The sequence below is a fragment of the Oncorhynchus kisutch genome, linkage group LG29, assembly GCF_002021735.2.
Source record: "Oncorhynchus kisutch isolate 150728-3 linkage group LG29, Okis_V2, whole genome shotgun sequence".
Lineage (NCBI taxonomy): Eukaryota > Metazoa > Chordata > Actinopteri > Salmoniformes > Salmonidae > Oncorhynchus > Oncorhynchus kisutch.
In genome coordinates this window covers 35,005,561-35,025,703 of record NC_034202.2, presented here as the reverse complement: position 1 = coordinate 35,025,703, position 20,143 = coordinate 35,005,561, and the positions used below count along the sequence as shown (strand labels likewise).

At 43.4% G+C, this 20,143-nt stretch overlaps 2 protein-coding genes across 2 annotated transcripts; both read right to left on the bottom strand.

Moving 5' to 3' along the window:
* Positions 1–1,692: 1,692 nt before the first annotated feature.
* LOC109878728 (putative monooxygenase p33MONOX) lies at positions 1,693–10,423 on the bottom strand. The gene is made up of 8 exons (XM_020470933.2): positions 10,245–10,423; positions 7,778–7,882; positions 7,414–7,604; positions 5,515–5,629; positions 5,173–5,300; positions 4,792–4,916; positions 3,020–3,186; positions 1,693–2,703 (listed from the first exon to the last, which is right to left on the bottom strand). The coding sequence occupies exons 2-8, from the start codon at positions 7,800–7,802 to the stop codon at positions 2,489–2,491; spliced, it is 966 nt and encodes a 321-aa protein (XP_020326522.1). The 5' UTR covers positions 7,803–7,882; positions 10,245–10,423; the 3' UTR covers positions 1,693–2,488.
* A 1,051-nt stretch (positions 10,424–11,474) lies between these two features.
* LOC109878734 (uncharacterized) lies at positions 11,475–15,507 on the bottom strand. Its single transcript, XM_020470938.2, has 2 exons — positions 15,147–15,507; positions 11,475–13,633 (listed from the first exon to the last, which is right to left on the bottom strand). The coding sequence occupies exon 2, from the start codon at positions 13,629–13,631 to the stop codon at positions 12,738–12,740; it is 894 nt and encodes a 297-aa protein (XP_020326527.1). The 5' UTR covers positions 13,632–13,633; positions 15,147–15,507; the 3' UTR covers positions 11,475–12,737.
* Between the last annotated feature and the right edge of the window lie 4,636 nt (positions 15,508–20,143).

Genomic DNA, 20,143 nt, shown 5'->3' with positions numbered 1-20,143 from the left:
ATTTGTTTTTAATGGCTATATTCCCTATGGCAGACATTATTCTAATGGTTTTAAATGTTTCATGAGTTTCATGGTAATGCATAGTCGTCAGTGTGTTCAATAAAATGTTAATGTGGTCCAGGAGGATATAGCATTGTCATTGTCGGATTTTCCACAAAGCTCCCCACCCTAGTCCAGTGTAGACCAGGGGGCAACCCCGTCATCCGTAGTCATGCAGAAGAGCACCTCTGCCTCTTGTGGACACGTCTGTGTGGGATGGTGCGGCCAGCTAGACGAACGGATGCTGTGTCTGTGAGTAGATCCTGTACATGTGTTCATCTGGATGTGTCAATCTGTTGTTGAGTGTGTTGTGTGAGCGTGTTGTTGAGGATGTTGTCGAGTGTGTTGTTGAGTGTGTTGTGTGAGCGTTTTGGTGAATGTGTTGGTGAGTGTGTTGATGAGTGTGTTGTGTGAGTGTGTTGTCGAGTGTGTTGGTGAGTGTTGTGTGAGCGTTTTGGTGAATGTGTTGTGTGAGTGTGTTGAGTTGTGTGTATTTATATTGTAGTTGATAAAGTAATTTCATCAATGACAATAAATATAGGAATGAAACATGACTGTAAGTCACTTTGGATCAAAGCTGCTAAAGAACATATATTTTTATTATGAAAGGGAAACCCTTCCCATAAACGTTCCCATGGTGATTTCATGGTGAGCACCACCAAAACTGACAATTCCAACTATTGCTTAACTTTGTGTGGGTGATCTAGAAGAGATTCTTGAAGATAAAGGTAAGAACCACTGCGTCATAAAAGCCTTTGAATCCAAGTGACAGCCAATAGAAAAATGTTACTTGTTGCATCAAGATTGAGGGTGAGAGTTCCTTTGTGTAGATTTGACTATGATCGCCTTCTCCCCCAGATGTATTGGTGAGGCCCACAGAGTTTTTGCTCCATAACAAATAGCAAGTCAGAGAGCAGAATGCTCAGTCACTGGCTGGGCAGCAGGCCGAGGCGAGGGTGGGCCGCTGTCTCCAGATCAACACCAGACATCCCATAGGGCTCACAGCGTAGGTGTAGGAAATGACATGCTATGCAGTCACTCTGGGAGAGATTTGGTGGGGGCAGGGGAATGATTACTGGAAGGCATGGGTTGTGCCTGTGGCAATAAGAAGGGTGGCTTTGAATGAAGCCATGGGGGGCTGAGGAAACCCATTATGCTAAAGCATAGAGGGAATATCAGCTGACTGGCTGTTTGTGCCTATTTATTTTACATGAACAACTGAGCTATTGATATTCACCGGCTTCATTAACAATTAGTAAACGCGAGGGAATCTCACAGGGCAGTATATCAGTCAGGGGCACAGATATAGGCTGACATAGCAATACTGTACAGGGTTAAATTAAAGCCAAGCACTGCAGCCTGTGAGTTGTCCAGCCACAGTGCAGATGGTGTCACAAAGAGTGGGATTCCACCTACTGGCGATAGTTAGTATCTGCTGAAGACATGACCATCACTTCACATCCCAGTGCAACAGCTGCAGGTTTCTATTCCTGTCAATCAGTAACTAATCTTGCCCTAGAAACGGTTATGAAATTTACCAAAAGATACATTTCTAAATCCCTATGAAAATCCATCCTTCCCCGGCAGGTTCTTTGACCTCTGCAGTGCTGACTATCTTTCCACTGTTTCTGGAAGGTTGATGGTTCAGTCAAATTCTGGAAGATGGAACCATACTTTTTTTTACTGTTGTTAGCATTGTTATTTAATCAGATATTTACAACAAAGACCACAGGTGAGGTATATATATGGATCTTTTTCTATAGATATAAAAAAAGTGAAAATACCTGAACAGGGTCAGTCAAATAGTAACAGTTCTCTGATTAATATGCAACGTTATTAACATTCTGTTGCAGGGTTTTACTGACAGTGTTTCAACTTCAAAACGGTCGACTTGACAGCAGGAATGCAGAAACACGGGAAAAAAACAAAAAAAACACTTCCTTGAGGGTGAACAATAATCACCATAATGTTCTTGAAGACATGACAAATGTGAATCATTACATCTTACTGAAATCTGCAGACAATGAAAAGCTTGTGATAGTGTACTTCTGAATGAGACTCACAAGCCAACTGAATGACCAAACCATGAACACGGTGTGACTTTTACAGTCTTTGGCAAAACAGTGAGAGTTACACTTTGCAACACCATGCATCAGAACATCTTGACACTCGGACCATACATACAAAGTAAATATACACGGTTCTGTTACAAGGCAAAAGGCTGAGGCAAAACAAGGGTGTAGGGAGAGAATAGTCTAGACCAGAGGGCTCTCCAACCCTGTTCCTGGAGCACCACTGTCCTGATTCCAATTACTAGCTGGTTGTTAAGCTGAATCAGGTTGGAGTGAAAACCTACAGGACGGTAGCTCTCCAGGAGCAGAGTTGGAGAGCCTTGGACTTGATGGTAGACCAGCTACAAAATGAAGGAGTAGTGACAACATGGTACGTCTCAGAAACCTGAGGGCGTGAGGATATTTATGTCTCGAGGTTTGAGCTTGTGTGGCCGTGCTGACAGTCTACTGCTCTCCGTGGTGGGGATCTCCATCTTGGGAGGGGCCTGTTGGTTAACAGCAGGGTCAAGAGCCAGCCGAGTGGCCTGAGCCTTCATCACCTCCATGGGGGTGGGCTTCTGGGCCCCGCGGTACGACTGGAGAGCAAAACCCCCTGGAGAGAATACACAGGACTGATCTTACACAGAAGAACAATGACAACATGACAAACTCAACCTAGACTATGAACATCCCATAAAATAATAATTTCTTAAATGCACAAATTCACCATAAATAAGGATGTCTGATACACAATGAAAATCAAGTGTACCGATTTAGTACACGACCATGTAAAAACAATCTTGTTAATGTGTAATTCACATCAAAGAACATTGAGCCAATCTACCCACAGGATTACAGTTCAGAGAAAGCAAAATGAAAACATGTAAAATATCATCCTCCCCAAATCCCATTAATGGTGTGGTCAGTACCTGGGTCGGTAGTGGATTTCTGAACAACTGGACGTGGTCCAAAGATACCCCAGCGTTCGACTGCTCCTCCCCCCTCACCGGCACCCATGTCCACACTGGTGTTAGAGCTGGTACTGAGGTCTGAGCTACTGACAGATGCTGTCGAGCTCTGGCTGGACAACCAGCCCCTGCCAGGAACAGAGAAATACCAGATGGTCAACCACTTTACAGTGGCCGCTGAATAGGCTTCATACTCATGCTCATTTAGATAAGGTGGGTAAGGGCACATGTAAACTCAACAAGAAAAGAAACATCCTCTCACTGTAAACCACGTTTATTTTCAGCAAACTTAACATGTGTAAATATTTGTATGAACATAAGATTCAACAGACAAACTGAACAAGGGGGGGTCAAAATCAAAAGTAACAGTATCTGGTGGGGCCACCAGCTGCATTAAGTACTGCAGTGCATCTCCTCCTCATGAACTGCACCAGATTTACCAGTTCTTGCTGTGAGTTGTTACCCAACTCTTCCACCAAGGCACCTGCAAGTTCCTGGACATTTCTGGGGGAATGGCCTTAGCCCTCACCCTCCAATCCAACAGGTCCCAGACGTGCTCAATGGGATTGAGATCCGGGCTCGTCGCTGGCCATGGCAGAACACTGACATTCCTGTATTGCAGGAAATCACGTACAGAACAAGCAGTATGGCTGGTGGCATTGTCATGCTGGAGGGTCATTTCAGGATGAGCCTGTAGGAAGGGTACCACAATCAGGGAGGAGGATGTCTTCCCTGTAACACACAGTGTTGAGATTGCCTGCAATGACAACAAGCTTAGTCCGATGATGCTGTGACACACCGCCCCAGACCATGACGGACCCTTCACCTCCAAAACGATCCCGCTCCAGAGTACAGGCCTAAGTGTTAGCCTCATTCCTTCGACGATAAATGTGACTCCGACCACCACCCCTGGTGAGACAAAACTGCAACTGTCAGTGAAGAGCACTTTTAGCCAGTTCTGTCTGGTCCAGCGATGGTGGGTTTGTGCCCATAGGCGACCTTGTTGCAGGTGATGTCTGGTGAGGACCTGCATTACAACAGGCCTACAAGCCCTGAGTCCAGCCTCTCTCAGCCTATTGCGGACAGTCTGAGCACTGATGGAGGGATTGTGCATTCCTGGTGTAACTCGGGTAGTTGTTGTTGCCATCCTGTACCTGTCCCACAGGTGTGATGTTCGGATGTACCGATCCTGTGCAGGTGTTGTTACACGTGGTCTGCCACTGCGAGGATGATCAGCTGTCCGTCCTGTCTCCCTGTAGCGCTGTCTTAGGCATCTCACAGTACGGACATTGCAATTTATTATCCTGGCCACATCTGTAGTCCTCATGCCTCCTAGCAGCATGCCTAAGGCACGTTCACGCAGATGAGCAGGGACCCTGAGCATATTTCTTTTTGTGTTTTTCAGAGTCAGTGGAAAGGCCTCTTTAGTGTCCTATGTTTTCATAACTGTGACCTTAATTGCCTACCGTCTGTATGCTGTTAGTGTCTTAATGACCGTTCCACAGGTGCATGTTCATTAATTGTTTATGGTTCATTGAACAAGCATGAGAAACTATGTTTAAACCCTTTACAATGAAGATCTGTGAAGTTATTTGGATTTTTACAAATTATCTTTGAAAGACAGGGTCCTGAAAAAGTGACGTTCCGTTTTTTGCTGAGTTTATTTGGCGTCCTGGGTCAAAGTACAGCATATTTCCATTAATAAATGGTAACGAGGACATGGTTGCACTTACCTGCGGTTCTGTTTAGGTGAGTTCTGAGGAGTGCTATTAGGGGTGGACTGAGCAGATGATGTTTGCTTGTCCTCATGTCCTCCCTTATGTCCCGCTCCCATATCCACAGTTTGAATGTTCATTTTCTACAGGAAATACATCAAGGAAAAAAATAACATGGTGTGATGAACATTATTAACAGTAAAACCTTATGAATCACTCCTCCTTGACATAGATTGCTAACTGAGATTTTGAGGATTCACTGATTTCACTTTGTTGATGCTTTATCAAACCTATCATGAAGGAAAATACATTTAATAAAAATATGGATGTATATTTCTGTTAATAATTATCTGACTCCCGGAAAATAAAGTTGTGCCCCGCAATAAAATAAAGACCCACTTGGAATGACTCAGGCATGCGGTGGTGATGGCGGGTCTCCTCAGCAGTGAGGCCCTTATGGGGGGTGTACCCAGTGTCTCTCAGCCCAGCCTGCTGCTCAAACCTGTACATGCTGTCCTGGGTTTGCTCTGGAAAAAACAGACAACATACTGTATTAAAGGAGGACGTGTTTCTCTGCTGAGGAGACAGACAGCCTAACGTTATCCAATACGAGCTTGATTACAATCCAAATAAAAGCTCATCAGTGTTCCATTAACGAGCAGCAGGATTGGAATAGGTCATGCTGAGGTTAATACACTACCAATACAGTAACCCTCGTTCACGATCATGGTAAAGTCTTACTGGTCATGAGAGAGTTGATGATGACGGAGGATGCTTTGGCCTTCACCACGACAGGCATATTTGGCCTGTGGCCAGGGTCAAAAGGCGCAGCGTGAGTTAGGGTAGATTCATCCTCCTTTAAAAATGACAAAAAAAGAAAAGGAAAAAAAACACACCAATGGATCAGAGGCAGTTAGAGGAGCATTTGCATGAATAGGTCACCTGGGGTCATAGACACTGAGTAAAAAAAATTAAAATTAACACCTTCCTAATATTTTCCCCTCATCTACACACAATACCCCATAATGACAAAGTGCACACAAGTTTAGACATTTTTGAAATGTATTAAAAATAAAACAGAAATACCTTATTTACATAAAGTATTCAGACCCTTTGCTATGAGACTCGAAATTGAGCTCAGGTGCATCCTGTTTCCATTGATCATCCTTGTGATGTTTCGACAACTTGATTTGAGTCCACTTGTGGTGAATTCAATTGATTGGACATGATTTAGACAAGGCACACAGTTGTTTATATAAGGTCCCACAGTTGACAGTGCATGTCAGAGCATAGAGTGGCCAGACGGAAGCCACTCCTCAGTAAAAAGGCACATGACAGCCCACTTGGAGTTTGCCAAAAGGCACCTAAAGGACTCTCAGACCATGAGAAACAAGATTCTCCGGTCTGATGAAACCAAGATTGAACTCCTTGGCCCTGAATGCCAAGCATCACATCTGGAGGAAACCTGGCACCATCCCTACGGTGAAGCATGGTGGTGGCAGCATCATGCTGTGGAGTTGTTCTTCAGCAGGGACTGGGAGACTAGTCAGGATCGAGGGAAATCGTAGAAAAGTATAGAGAACCTTGATGAAAACCATCTCCAGAGCTCTCAGGACCTCAGACTGGGGTGAAGGTCCAACTTCCAACAGGACAACAACCCTAAGCACACAGCCAAGACAATGCAGGAGTGGCTTCGGGACAAGTCTCTGAATGTCCTTGAGTGGCTCAGCCAGAGCCCAGACTTGAACAAGAAGGAACATCCCAAGAGAGACATGAAAACAGCTTTGCAGCGACGCTCCCCATCTAACCTAAAGGAGCTTGAGAGGATCTGCAGAGAAACTCCCCGAATACAGGTGTGCCAAGATTTTAGCGTAATACCCAAGAAGACTCAAGGCTGTAATCGGTGCCAAATGTGCTTCAACAAAGTACTGATTAAAGGATCTGAATACTTATGTAAATGTTATATCATTTTTATTTTATTTTATTTTATGTATTTATTTATTATATTCTATTATTTTATTACATTTATTTTATTTTATACATTTGCAAACATATGCTTTAGCATTATTGGGTATTGGGTGTAGATTGGGGGGGGGGGGGAATATTTAATTCATTTCAGAATAAGGCTGTAACATAACAAAATGTGGAAAAAGTCAAGGGGTCTGAATACTTGCCGAATGCACTGTATATACAGTACATATTAACTATAGTAATGTAGCAATACAACAGGATCTGTACATTCCCTAGTAGAATGGCATCACATACACACATCAGCGTGTCAGAGTACGAGGGCTGATGTAGTATCAGTTTTGCCTTTTAGATCTAATGAATACGTTTACATAGACAGGGGACCTGATTCTAGATCAACACTCCTACCCCGAGACGCTTTATGAATACCGACGGCACAGGAGGTTGGTGGCACCTTAATTGGGGAGAACGGGCTCACGGTAATGGCTGGAGCGGAATCAGTGGATTGGTAGCAAATACATCAAACTGACGGTTTCCATGTGTTTGATGCCATTCCATTCGCTTTGTTCCACCCATTATGAGTCATCAACCCGTTCAGCAGCCTCCACTGACGGACAGACACAGCACCATCTGAACTGTGAGGCTGGAGAGAAGTGGAAGTGTGGTATCTACCTCAGCCTGATGACGGAACCTCCTGGGTGGGACGACGGGCCTCTTCGCCCACAGGTTGTTGATGTTGATATCAGAGGGAGGCGGCGACATGGGCGCCTCCATGTTGTCATCATAGCTCATGGCACGGCGGGTCATGCCAACAGGTAGGGACAGGCCTCCCAGTTGCCCCTCTGAGGTCCCAGACTCCAGGGCTGAGGGGGGAATGTTGAAGGATTAAACCTCTATAAAAATCACTCAAAATGGTCTCAAAATACATGAAATGATGAGCTATATGTGTTGGAAGCATATGTTTACATATAACATCACCATTTAAAAACAAGCACACAACACTGTAATGCCCACTCTCACTGCCCCCCAGCCCTACCTGGTATATCGCCTGATCTGGACATCGTTTCAGAAGGCCGACTCTTATGGCTGACAATGAGGTAGTGTTCAGATGAATCCAACCTGACAAAAGATTGGACTGGACCTTCAGGGGAGGCAGAGAATATCAAATTTCAACAACCCGGAAAAACCTTTTTTTAAATCAAAATGTTATTTGTAATTAAAAGTACAGTGTACATGCTCATTGCAAAGAAACAATATCAGATAATCATGGGAAAACTTCCAGGTGCATGCTTGAGTCAGTGGCCAATGACAGCAAGCAACCTTAGTCAAAACAAGGGTAACAGCTTGTTTATTGACAGCCTTAGTCAAAACAAGGGTAACAGCTTGTTTATTGACAGACTTAGTCAAAACAAGGGTAACAGTTTGTTTATTGACAGCCTTAGTCAAAACAAGGGTAACAGCTTGTTTATTGACAGCCTTAGTCAAAACAAGGGTAACAGTTTGTTTATTGACAGCCTTAGTCAAAACAAGGGTAACAGCTTGTTTATTGACAGCCTTAGTCAAAACAAGGGTAACAGCTTGTTTATTGACAGCCTTAGTCAAAACAAGGGTAACAGCTTGTTTATTGACAGCCTTAGTCAAAACAAGGGTAACAGCTTGTTTATTGACAGCCTTAGTCAAAACAAGGTTAACAGCTTGTTTATTGACAGCCTTAGTCAAAACAAGGGTAACAGCTTGTTTATTGACAGCCTTAGTCAAAACAAGGGTAACAGCTTGTTTATTGACAGCCTTAGTCAAAACAAGGGTAACAGCTTGTTTATTGACAGCCTTAGTCAAAACAAGGGTAACAGTTTGTTTATTGACAGCCTTAGTCAAAACAAGGGTAACAGCTTGTTTATTGACAGCCTTAGTCAAAACAAGGGTAACAGCTTGTTTATTGACAGCCTTAGTCAAAACAAGGGTAACAGCTTGTTTATTGACAGCCTTAGTCAAAACAAGGGTAACAGCTTGTTTATTGACAGCCTTAGTCAAAACAAGGGTAACAGCTTGTTTATTGACAGCTTTAGTCAAAACAAGGGTAACAGTTTGTTTATTGACAGCATTGCGCCGCTGGGGAGAGTCAATGTTTTGCTACTTGGCAGCTGATATGGTGTTGTGTTCTGTTTTAGTGTTCTATTCTCGCATGCTATTTGAGAAAGCAGTCTGGACAAATGTGCCAGGGAGGTCGAAGTCTTCACTACAGAACACGACCTGAAATGTAGGCTAGTTCAATGCTATAGAGCTGAGATGGGCAACTGGTGATCCGACCTCCTCTAGGCCCGCTGATCAACCCCCCCAATGGCAAAATGAATAGAATTGCATGAAACTTATGAAATTGCAAAATCTTCTCACTACCAGATGGCAAAATGTGTAGAATTGCAACAAACTTGCTTTAAATCTGCAATCTTTTCTCTACAACCCATGGCAAAAAATGTGTAGAATTGCAGGTCTGTTTAAATGTTTTGCTCGCAAGGTGGGGGGGGCAACTAAATTTTGCTTAGGGCCCGGGGCCCTAATACGGTTGTGTGTGTGTTTGTATGGGTGTACGTACTGATTTTTTGGGGCCCCCCACCATCCCTGATATATAGGCCCATGCTAACCATGTGTGTAGTGCTGAATGGAATTAATGACCGCTACAATAGGCTGGGTTTATCAGGCTCACTCTCAGACATTAAGGCCTGCTGATAAAGCATTGTGGGACAGGAGGAGGAGTACAGACCTTGAAAGCTGGAAAGGAACAAAATACAGCAATAAGAAGAGGACATGTTAGACAGGTGGTCGGTCTGTGGCTGAGGCCATGTTCAGAACAACAGCTCTAAACTAGAGCAGATCATAGCCTAAATCGTCAGAACAGCACAGTATACGGCTATATAGTTATGTGCGACTGGTAGTCTAGCAGTTAGAGAGTTGGGACAGTAACTGAAAAGCTGCTTGCTCGAATCCCCGAGCAGGCAAGGTTCTGCCCTTGAGCAAGGCGTTTAATCCCCACAACAATTACTCCCTGGGCGTCGATCAATACAGCCTCTCTGGTTGGGGTTGGGTTAAATGCGGAAGACACATTTCGGATGAAAGCATTCAGTTGTGCAAATGACTACGTTTCCCATTGTAAACACTAGTTAATATCCGTGTATATGGCACACAATTACATTAATCGGATCATCTAATAATTTCTTATCGATTTTACGTTACGTGTCAGACGGTGTGACGTTAGACAGTGATACTGGAATAGAATAGCGGATCTGAGCGATCAAAACTGTTTGTTGGTCAAATAAAATATAATGCCTAACTACAACAATAAACTTTCAATTGCATTATACGAAGCAGATGACCAGCCATAGCAAGCTAGAGAGTAATTGAGAATTGTCAGCTTGCTAGCGAGCGATCATGATGCTTGGGTAACCGCAACAATGGTGACGATAGAATGAAAAACACGATCTAATACGTACAATTTAGTTTAAACTTACCAGATAAAAAGGCCCTACACCGTTTACAACAGACACGTTAAAGTTGAAGACAGTCGTAACCTTACAATGTCAATGGGAAAGGTTACAGAACACCAAAGACACATCTCGGCCATGATATCCAGTTTCCTATGTGAAGAATAAAGGAAATTCCGCACAGTGATGGTACGTGGTTTTGTGTAGTCTCGCGAGAATATAACAACCCAAGTGGACGGTAAAATCGAAGTCTGTTGTATTCGACGCATGTGACAAATGCAATACCATTTTATTTGATTTGATTGTTATGTCCTGACTCCTGTCACTGGGGGCACTGTGTGACTTGTTTGGACGGATACCGTTGATATTCAGATAGCAATGTCCATAACAAGGCTTGCACATAGAGGTCTTGAAACTACGTTTTATATACATTGTAATCTAATTCCCTTTCTTTTTTATATATAAATAACATCCCTGGTTAATTCTAGGAATTTCTAATCTGTTATTTACCATACTATAAATCTCACTGAGATACTGGACTGAACTGCCACCCATATTGTTTATCTTGCAGTATAATGCTAGAAGCACTATAAGCATTAGAAGAAAATAACACCCTCCCTACAATCAAACACGGGGGAGGTTCGATAATGATGTGGGGTTGCTTTGCTGCCTCTGGTACTGGGGGCCTTAAATGTGTGCAAGACATTATGAAATCAGCAGATTATCAAGATGTTTTGGAGACAAACAAATGGGTCTGTGTTGAAGTTCGTGTGTGTCTTCCAGCAGGACAACAACCCAGACACACATCTGAAAGCACCCAGGAATGGTTCGAGAATAAACACTGGAGTGGCCAGCGATGAGTCCAGATCTGAATCATAAACCTATGGCAAGATCTGAAAATAGCAGTTAGTGGATGACCCCACTCAACACTGAAGAAATGTAACAGTTTGCAGCTGAAGAGTGGGCCAAATTGGCAGTAGAAAGGTCCAGCAAGTTAATCTTCGCCAAAGACTGTTTAATCAGGTATTAGCTCCTTGGTGCCAATCACTTTGTCCTTGCCATTTGTTTTCATGTTCTTAATTAACATTGTAAACTTTAGGTTCCCCCCCAAAACAGCATTTTTTTTGCAATGTCTACAATCCAATGTGTGGAGAAGAAAAGTTTTTTTTTCAACTTCAACTTATTTTAAGGAGAGATTGAGAATTATTTAAGAGAAGTGCAAAGGTCTATGTTTTGGAGCATATTGATAGACAATCACAGGGTGAAACACATCATTTATTAGATTACTGGTCAACAATGGAAAGAGGTACAAAAGCCGAATTATAAATGATCAAATCGTTTTTTAAACCAGACAAGTCAGTTAAAAACAAATTCTTATTTACAATGACGGCCTACCACCCCCGGCCAAACCCTCCCTTAACCCGAACAATGCTGGGCCAATTGTGCTCCTCCCTATGGGACCGGTTGTAACATAGCCTGGAAACAAACCCGGGTCTGTAGTGACACCTCTAGCACTGCAATACAGTGCCTTAGACAGCTGCGCCACTCGAGAGCATGATTGAACTCTCAACCATTTACAAGTCAACGATAATATTGTTGTCTTTCAATTGATATATTTTGACAGACATTGTACAACATGGAGGACCATTAGAACACACGATCAAAAAGTCAAATACAACAATCTCACATGCTGTTTCACTCAGTGGGAATGACATGATATGATTGAAAATATCTGTACTATTTCATCATGGCTTTAGTAAGTGGAAGATTGAAATAGACTGCTCAGTTTTGCACACACCTACACCTACATTGTCATTGCATAACTCATATATCATACAGGGGAGAGGAAATCACAAGAAACATTTTCAGAACCACTGGGAATAATCTGAGTTTAAATACTCTGCTAAATATAGGGAGCCTGAACTAGCTATAGGATCACATTTTCTTCAGTTCTGATTCTAACACTGTACCATTTCACTTGTTCTGAAACTCTCAAATTAGAATGGTTTTCCTGTTTTAGCTGCCAACTGGGTTTGACCAGAGTTATCATTAGCAAAGAACGGAGTGCGATAGTTATGGAATCACTCACTCGCTACACCGGAAAGATTAGGATCCGTCATGTTTTTTAATGATATGTCTTTGTACATAATCATAGAAAATTCTGCATCTTTTCCACATATCTTTATTCACCCAAATACTAGTCTTCCAAAATCCTGTCTCGTTCAACTACCGTAAGAAGCCTGGATTCCAGAGGCTACCCTAACGCTGATGTCTTCTATAGGCATGATCAACTTTCTACCGACTGTGATATTTTGTGAGGCATATGCTAGTTTACAATATGTCTTAAACTACAAACTGTAAAATGAAAAGGTCAGGCCTGAAAAGTCATTGAGGAGAAGATGTTGCAATATGGGCCTGCATTGTCCAAACATACCAATCAAGTGGGACGTATAGTACATCAAGGATCCATTATGTACAATACTCAGCAGGGCTTAACAGGGTTGTACCTGATCTATGTGTCTACATCTCTGCTATGGCAGGAAGCATGCACACCCTGACTCGGGCTTCTCTCCAGGCCGAGTGACAGTCAGCGATCCAGTGTGATACCATTGTGTGTTTGTCCATGTAGCGAGTGCACTTCCCCCTCCCACCAGCAGGGGCCCTGTCTGAGTCGTTCTGGAACCTCCAGGAGAGTGGGCTGGAGGCATCAGGTTTCTGCTGGTCTGATGAAGATGTCTGTGGTGGAGCAGGGTCAGGGTTTTGCTTCTCTTGGTCAGAGGGGTCCATCAGGCAGAGCTCAGGGCAGCTGCCTTTGTGCTGTGTCAGAGGCGTGGAACACATGCGTGGGAAACTGTCGGCGCGTAGCGGGGGTTGTGGTCGAAGCTGGGTCACACTCTCTCTCCCCTCACCCTTACAGCCCTGTGAGTCAGGGGCGCGACAGGCAGCTAAGAGGAGTGCCTCCCCATGACCGTAGATGAACTCTAGGGGGTCAGAGACACTGGGGAGAACCCTACTGGAGGTCTGACCTGAGCTGACATTCACCACTCTCTCTGGGCCACTACACTCACTTTGACTTTCCTCCTGCTCTACCTGTGTGTGGTTGCTGACGTTGGAAATCAGAGGCTGACAGAGTGGCACAGGGTCCCTCAGTCTGTGCAGCCTCAGGCAGGGCCTCAGAGAGGCCATCGATCCTACAGTGAGGATGTCACAGTCAGGTTGGGCCAGGGGGAAGGTTGGGCAGGCGAGCTGACAGATGGACAGGAAGTAGTCCTGGGTAGACAGAGAGGAGTGGACCTGGCCATGGGGAGGGAGGTGGAGGCTGTTGGCCTGGTTCATGTCCTGGACCAGCTCCTCATATCCCTCCCTGATGGTGGGTAGGCCCCTCTTAGCCAGGAGTCTGGAGCGGGGACGCATGCCTGGGAACAGGAGGGAGAGAGAGGCTGGTCAGATCAGTCTCTGGGAAGAGCCTCGGAATGATTGAGATATTTTGTTTTTGTAAAGCTTGGATTTGGTCAAATGTAAACAATGCCATGATAATTATGACATGAATGATCAATTATCATCTAGTTAATTGAATAGAGGCAAAATTAAAATACAGGCAAAGTGTAACATGCGTTTTGAAAGTGCGTATGTGCAATCGTTTACAGGAAGATGTGCTGAGCCTGTCTCCATGGTAACCTCTCCCTCACCACATCTCAGGGTGTGCTCGTATTACAATGCAATAGGAGAGCAAAGTGGGCACACACATACACACGCACACATAGTCCACCCACCTAACAACAAAAATATATTCCCACACACAAACAAATAAGTAAGAACAAAAATTTAAAAATGAACTTTGGGTGGGCTTACACTACCACCTTTCCTTTTCTTGAGGGCAACATGACACAGCTCTCCATTTTAGGACCCATTATGCTACTCCCTCCCTATCCTCCTCATGTTGTCTCAGGAACAACTCATTATGTCTCAGGAACAACTCATTATGTCTCAGGAACAACTCATTATGTCTCAGAAACAACTCATTATGTCTCAGGAACAACTCATTATGTCTCAGGAACAACTCATTGTGTCTCAGGAACAACTCATTATGTCTCAGGAACAACTCATGTTGTCTCAGGAACAACTCATGTTGTCTCAGGAACAACTCATGTTGTCTCAGGAACAACTCATTATGTCTCAGAAACAACACATTATGTCTCAGAAACAACTCATTATGTCTCAGGAACAACTCATTATGTCTCAGGAACAACTCATTATGTCTCAGAAACAACTCATTATGTCTCAGGAACAACTCATTATGTCTCAGGAACAACTCATTGTGTCTCAGGAACAACTCATTATGTCTCAGGAACAACTCATGTTGTCTCAGGAACAACTCATGTTGTCTCAGGAACAACTCATGTTGTCTCAGGAACAACTCATTATGTCTCAGAAACAACACATTATGTCTCAGAAACAACTCATTATGTCTCAGAAACAACTCATTATGTCTCAGAAACAACTCATTATGTCTCAGAAACAACTCATGTTGTCTCAGGAACAACTCATTATGTCTCAGAATCAGTGGTCAAGAAGACAGACTGGAAAAGGAACAGCCAGCCAGTGTTAATAACCGACATTAGGCAGGGGACTGAGTGCATAACAAACCAAATCCCTATTACATAACCTCATCTCCAATGACGTACATCTGCTTTACAGATCCCACATACTTGAATTAATTACATTTTAAACGTGTATATATATAAGAAAAATCCATAAAGCATCAGTGTGTCTATTTTAACAGAAGATTCCAGTGTAGTTATTGCTTGGCCATGCATGCTCTGATATAACCATTTAATTTCCTCAGTGCACGTACCATCGATTTGTATAGCTATCAGTCCAGGGGGCTGGCTTTGCCTGTTCTATGTAGAATATAGCAGAGCTTCTTACCTGTGTCTTATCTGTCTTTCAGGTGGTGTCGTTTGCTCGTCTCCGTTGCCTGCTCTCACCCCTCTCTCCGCCTCCAGCCAAGCTGCCTCCAACCAACTGGTGATCTCCAACCAAGCTGCCTCTAGCCAAGCTGCCTCCAACCAACTGGTGATCTCCAACCAAGCTGCCTCTAGACAAGCTGCCTCCAACCAACTGGTGATCTCCAACCAAGCTGCCTCTAGCCAAGCTGCCTCCAACCAACTGGTGATCTCCAACCAAGCTGCCTCCAACCAACTGGTGATCTCCAATCTCTCCCCAGCTACAGCTACATCACGAAAATAATGACTTGTCCCCACCCCCTTTTCTCTCTCGCTTCCCTGCTCTCCCTCTCCTCCCTTGGCCGACTAAAAATAGCACCTCCATCCCATTCTGTGGCTGAGCATAATCATGTGCAAAATTGGTTTTATGAATGTACAGTGTAGGAGAAACAAGGAGTGGGGGAGAGGAATAGAGAGAAGAAGAGGAGGTTAGACAAGGGAGGAAGAGGAGGAAAGAGGCTACATTTAGAGAGGAGGAGAGACATCACGAGGAGGAGAGATATCGTGAGGAGGAGAGATATTGTGAGGAGGAGAGGAGGAGAGATATTATGAGGAGGAGAGGAGAGATATTGTGAGGAGAGGTTAATGGGCCCTAGCATTCAACACAGGGCAGAGATGCAATATGGCTCAGCCCTATTCTACTGTTCTCCTACTCCATGTAGGAACAACATTACAGTCAGTTAGCAGATGCTCTGATCCAGAGCAACTACCAACTAAGCCACAGTTGTGAAATATTCATATTAATATTAAAACATCTACTAAAACATCTACTGAACATCTACTGAACATCTACTAAACATCTACTGAACATCTACTAAACATCTACTAAAACATCTACTGAACATCTACTGAACATCTACTGAACATCTACTAAAACATCTACTGAACATCTACTGAACATCTACTGAACATCTACTGAACATCTACTAAACATCTACTGAAACATCTACTGAACATCTACTGAACATCTACTGAACATCTACTGAACATCTACTGAACATCTACTAAACATCTACTGAAACATCTACTAAAACATCTACTGAACATCTACTAAACATCTACTGAACATCTACTGAACATCTACTGAACATCTACTAAAACATCTACTGAACATCTACTAAAACATCTACTGAACATCTACTAAAACATCTACTGAACATCTACTGAACATCTACTAAAACATCTACTGAACATCTACTAAACATCTACTGAACATCTACTAAACATCTACTGAACATCTACTGAACATCTACTGAACATCTACTGAACATCTACTGAACATCTACTAAAACATCTACTAAAACATCTACTGAACATCTACTGAAACATCTACTGAACATCTACTGAACATCTACTGAACATCTACTGAACATCTACTAAACATCTACTGAAACATCTACTAAAACATCTACTGAACATCTACTAAACATCTACTGAACATCTACTGAACATCTACTGAACATCTACTGAACATCTACTGAACATCTACTGAACATCTACTGAACATCTACTAAAACATCTACTGAACATCTACTGAACATCTACTAAAACATCTACTGAACATCTACTGAACATCTACTGAACATCTACTAAAACATCTACTGAACATCTACTGAACATCTACTGAACATCTACTAAAACATCTACTTGGGACTATCCAAGTAAAGGTTTACCATACATCCCTGAAAGGGAATGTAACAGGCAAAATAAATATAGCAGTGAGACTCACCATAAACATGAATACAATAATTGTAGACTTGTAGACGGACAGCATATGGTTGAAGATTAAGATTAAAATAACACCTGCTGGATGTCATGCTTTCCACAAACAAACACAACAAAATTCCATCAAAACTCTATACATAATTAGATACTATCCGCCGCCATTGTCGCAACCCCTATTACCAGCCTGTTCACCCTCACTTTCATATCGCCTGAGATCCCCAAGGATTGGAAAGCTGCCGCAGTCATACCCCTCTTCAAAGCAGGAGACACCCTGGACCCAAACTGTTACAGACCTATATCCATCCTGCCCTGCCTATCTAAGGTCTTCGAAAGCCTAGTCAACAAACAGATCACTGACCATCTCGAATCCCACCGTACCTTCTCCGCTGTGCAATCTGGTTTCCGAGCCGGTCACGGGTGCACCTCAGCCACGCTCAAGGTACTAAACGATATCATAACCGCCATCGATAAAAGACAGTACTGTGCAGCCGTCTTCATCGACCTGGCCAAGGCTTTCGACTCTGTCAATCACCATATTCTTATCGGCAGACTCAGTAGCCTCGGTTTTTCTAATGACTGCCTTGCCTGGTTCACCAACTACTTTGCAGACAGAGTTCAGTGTGTCAAATCGGAGGGCATGTTGTCCGGTCCTCTGGCAGTCTCTATGGGGGTGCCACAGGGTTCAATTCTCGGGCCGACTCTTTTCTCTGTATATATCAATGATGTTGCTCTTGGTGGATCAGGGCGATTCCCTGATCCACCTCTACGCAGACGACACCATTCTGTATACTTCTGGCCCTTCCTTGGACACTGTGCTATCTAACCTCCAAACGAGCTTCAATGCCATACAACACTCCTTCCGTGGCCTCCAACTGCTCTTAAACGCGAGTAAAACCAAATGTATGCTTTTCAACCGTTCGCTGCCTGCACCCGCACGCCCGACGAGCATCACCACCCTGGATGGTTCCGACCTAGAATATGTGGACATCTATAAGTACCTAGGTGTCTGGCTAGACTGTAAACTCTCATTCCAGACTCAAATCAAACATTGAGGTCAGGTGATTATGGAGGCCAGGGCATCTGATGCATCACTTCATCACTAACCTTCTTGGTCACATAGCCCTTACACAGCCTGGAGGTGAGTTGGGTCATTGTCCTGTTGAAAAATTAATGATAGTCCCAAGAGGCGAAAACCAGATGGGATGGCATAACGCTGCAGAATGCTGTGGTAGCCATGCTGGTTAAGTGTGCCTTGAATTCTAAATACATCACAGACAGTGTCACCAGCAAAGCACCCCACACCATCACACCTCCTCCTACAAGCTTCATGGTGGGAACCACACATGCAGTGATAATCTGATCACCTACTCTGCATCTCACAAAGACGGGGCGGTTGGAACTCAAAAGACCAAAGGACAGATTTCCACCGGTCTGAAGTCCATTGCATGTTTCTTGGCAAGTCTCTTCACCTTATTGACCGGTAGTGTAAGTATTCAGACCCTTTGCTATGAGACTCAATGTTAATAAACAAACGCCAATGTTAATAAACAATGTACATTTTAACGAACACTGTAGAGCCTCAAAACACTGTTAAAACTATAACGTTGATATCATGGATGGTCAGTCCTTGCATCCATAGCTCGGCCTAAGAATTTTAGAGTGGTTACATTTCTCCAAGGCAAACCCTGAGCTTTTTACCACAACAGAGGCGGGGTGTACACTTTGTTATTGTTGAAATTAAGGATTCTAGCTTTAACACCTGAACATTATTCACTTGTGAAAGTCTCCTTGCTTTAGTGTACATATTCAAAAGCATTTACCATCAATTTCCGTGTTAAATTATTAACGGGTTCGTACTAAAAGCATGTCAAAACAGTCAGTCTGAGGAGAGGAAGCAAAGTCACCGAAATCATTAAAGTTGCAGTACTGCTTCCTATCCAAACTGGGAACACATACTGAATTATTCAAGTTATGATTCTACAGATAAATCATACTTGATTTATATTCCATAATGTTTTGTGTATACATATTGGGACACACCATAAACATTTTCCTTACTCATCAAGAACAATGAAGAATTTTCCACAGAAAAAAGGGAAACCATTATTGACAATGAATGTGAGGATGGAACAAAATAGAATTCTAGGCCTGGCCAATGTGATCCTTCAGTCTCTATTTCACAGACAGTCTGGTAGATGAATACCCTGGCCTGCACAGCATTTTGTAGAAGAAGGATGAAAATGTCAACCAGTTGTAACACTTAGATAATTGGACATCAGCTCACAAACAGCAACGCAAACAACAACACAAACAACAACACAAATCATATTAAATCAAATTTGTTTCTAAAGCACTTCTTACATCAGCGGATATCTCAAAGGGCTGTAGAGAAACCCAGCCTAAAACCCCAAACAGCAAGCAACGCAGGTGTAGAAGCACGGTGGCTAGGAAAAACTCCCTAGAAAGGCCAGAACCTAGGAAGAAACCTAGAGAGGAACAAGGCTATGAGGGGTGGCCAGTCCTCTTCTGGCTGTGCCGGGTGGAGATTATAGCAGAACATGGCCAAGATGTTCAAATGTTCATAGATGACCAGCAGGGTCAAATAATAATAATCACAGTGGCTGTCGAGGGTGCAACAGGTCAGCACCTCAGGAGTAAATGTCAGCTGGATTTCATAGCCGATCATTCAGAGTATCTCTACCGCTCCTGCTGTCTCTAGAGAGTTGAAAACAGCAGGTCTGGGACAGGTAGCACATCCAGTGTACAGGTCAGGGTTCCATAGCCGCAGGCAGAACAGTTGAAACTGGAGCAGCAGCACGGCCAGGTGGACTAGGGACAGCAAGAAGTCATCAGGCCAGGGAGTCCTGAGGCATGGTCCTAGGGCTCAGGTCCCCCGAGAGAGTGAAAGAAAGAAAGAAAGAAAGAAAGAAAGAAAGAAAGAAAGAAAGAAAGAAAGAAAGAAAGAAAGAAAGAAAGAAAGAAAGAAAGAAAGAAAGAAAGAAAGAAAGAAAGAAAGAAAGAAAGAAAGAAAGAGAGAATTAGAGAGAGCATACTTAAATTCACACAGGACACCGGATAAGACAGTGGAAATACTCCAGATATAACAAACTGACCCTAGCCCCCCGACACATAAACTACTGCAGCATAAATACTGGAGGCTGAGACAGGAGGGGTCGGGAGACACTGTGGCTCCAT